General features: G+C 62.5%; 1 protein-coding gene across 1 annotated transcript in view; it reads right to left on the bottom strand.

The window, feature by feature from the left end:
* Positions 1 to 2,238, bottom strand: part of BEST2 (bestrophin 2) — a 6,249-nt gene that overhangs the window by 2,872 nt on the left and 1,139 nt on the right. Inside the window, 6 exon segments of the mRNA XM_014529424.1 lie at positions 168 to 392; positions 847 to 1,001; positions 1,175 to 1,255; positions 1,341 to 1,493; positions 1,656 to 1,733; positions 2,018 to 2,172. Of these exon segments, the coding sequence (XP_014384910.1) occupies positions 168 to 392; positions 847 to 1,001; positions 1,175 to 1,255; positions 1,341 to 1,493; positions 1,656 to 1,733; positions 2,018 to 2,172 (847 nt within the window).

Here is a 2,238-nt window from a genome sequence, read left to right as displayed (position 1 = left end):
CGACACGATGCACATGAGCGCGTCGGGCAGCGGCATGCAGAGGTACTGGTTCCACCAGCGGTGCACCACCAGGTTCACGTAGAAGCCTGCGGCAGAGCCGGGAAGGGGCGCTCGCTGGGGACACGGGGCAGGGGCTTGTGGGCCCAGGTTGTGGGAAGAGGAGTGACATGGAGCCCGCAGCAGCAACACCCGGCAGGCTGGCCACCTGGGCTGGGAGCTCGGGGGTCTAGCCCTGAGGTCGGCGCAACACGGACAGGCGCCGGCCCAGCTGGCTTCCTGCAGCCATGCCCGGGCCCACCGGCAGGAGGCGCTGCAAGAAATCGCCATGCGCCTCGCCCAGAGGCAAGTCCGCGCCGTCTGGCCGCTCAAACTGCATGTCCTCCTTGGCCAGCCTGTGGGATGGACGGACAGGGGGTCAGCCCTGCTACCTCGCCCCTCTCCTTGGTTGACAGGTGGGACCGAGGCCCACTGCTTTTCCTGGCTGCACTCACCCATTTGTCTCGCTCATCCCGAAAAATTGTGGCCGCTCACCCAAGAGCCAGGCCTTGTCCTCTGGCTCTGCTCAAACTTAGGCCTCAAAGCCTTAGTTGTGGCATTGTATCGCCTCTGACCACCCATCCAGTCCTCACACACCTTGGCCCTTAGCTCTGACCCCAATTAGTGGCCTGATCCCAGACCTTGACCACAATCACTCTCCTCATAGACTTTAGCTCTTAGCCCCAAATTTCCAGTTTAGCCGTTAGCCCTGTTGTGGGGTCCCATAGACTCCTCTCAATTAGTCCCCACAGTGCCATAAGCCGAGCATCCAGCAGGCCCCGCCCCTGTCCCCCGCCCTCGCTGGCTCACGTGATGTCGAAGGTGGAGCCCTGGAAGGAGGGCTGCAGCCTCAGGAAGGCGGTGGCCGCAGTGTAGGGGGCCCGAGCCTCCGCTGTGTCCCAGTACAGGTCCTTCTCCAGCATGGCCAGGTCATCGTACATCTCGTCCACGGCCAGCATTGACACCTGCAGCCGTGGACACGTGCTAGGCGGGGTAGCAGAGCACGGGCACCGAGGCACGGGCCCTCAGGAGTGTGATGCCAAGGGGAGAAGGATGGTTCAGAGGCGAGGCCTGGGCAAGTCGTGGCAGGGGTGAGGGCCACCTGGGGAGCCTGGGTCTGGGCTCAAGGGAGTCTCACCTGGAAGTTGCGGTCGATCAGAAAGTTGGTCTCAAAATCGTCGTCGTCCTCTCCAAAGGGGTTGATGAGCTGCTCTGCCACCTGAGTGGGGAGAAGGGAGGTAAGCAGAGACCTGAGAGCCCCTGCCCGCCCCACTCCCGGAGCCCAGGCTCAGGGCCCCAGCCACCTTGAGCCAGCCGGCATAGAAGAAGAACTGCAGCAGAGTGAAGACGGGCACAAACAGGTCAAGGTTGTGGTCTTTGTAGCCCTGCGCAGGGTCTAGGAACTGGCGACCGATGACGCAGGCCAGGAAGTAACTGTACACTGCGATGGTCACCACCTGGGGGCAGCGGTGGCCAGGTCAGGGCTCTCCTGGCCTCGGGTTCTCGGAGAGACCAGGGCTAGGGTCAGGAGTCACTGTGACGGGGTCTTAGCTGGTCCTCCATGTCCCCTTGAGACCAGTGCGTCTCCTCAGGTCTATGAGGAGGCACTGCGGGATTACCTGGGTGTAGACGAGGGGTATGCTGATCCAGTCGTAGTGAAAGAGCATCGAACACTTGCCCCGAAACACAGTCAGCTCCTGGGGGCAGATGCAAGTCATGAGCCGGCCTGGCTGGTGAGCTCACACGTGGGGATTAAGTGTGGGTACTTGGGATGGAGGTGAGTGGTCACCGTGTGCTTCTGGGGGCTCCAGGGAGAGTATTTAGTGGTGAGTGTACCCCTGGGGGGGGGGGCATGAGATAGCTGTGCACCTGGGGGCTGCTAGGGAAGGGTGTTTGGAATCGGCCTCGTGGGAGGCGCGTGGCTCGTCGTCTGGTGTTTTGTCTCTGGTGTTTTGTATGAATGGCCAGCTGGCGAGCCCACCTCCAGCAGCAGTTTAAGGGCGCTGTTGTCCCGGATGCGGCCCTCCCGCCGGGCCTGTGCCGCCAGGTTAGAGAACCAGACGCAGGGCACCCAATACTTGTTGTAGGATGAGTTCAAGTTCTCAAACTTCTTGCGCTCCTCGCGGGTCATAAACCCTGGAGGGGTGAGACGGCGGAGGGGAGCGGGTCACTCGCCCCGCCCTCCGCCCTCCGCCCTCCGCA

This window comes from Myotis brandtii, unplaced genomic scaffold, assembly GCF_000412655.1.
Source record: "Myotis brandtii unplaced genomic scaffold, ASM41265v1 scaffold680, whole genome shotgun sequence".
NCBI lineage: Eukaryota > Metazoa > Chordata > Mammalia > Chiroptera > Vespertilionidae > Myotis > Myotis brandtii.
This window is presented reverse-complemented; position numbering and strand designations above follow the sequence as displayed.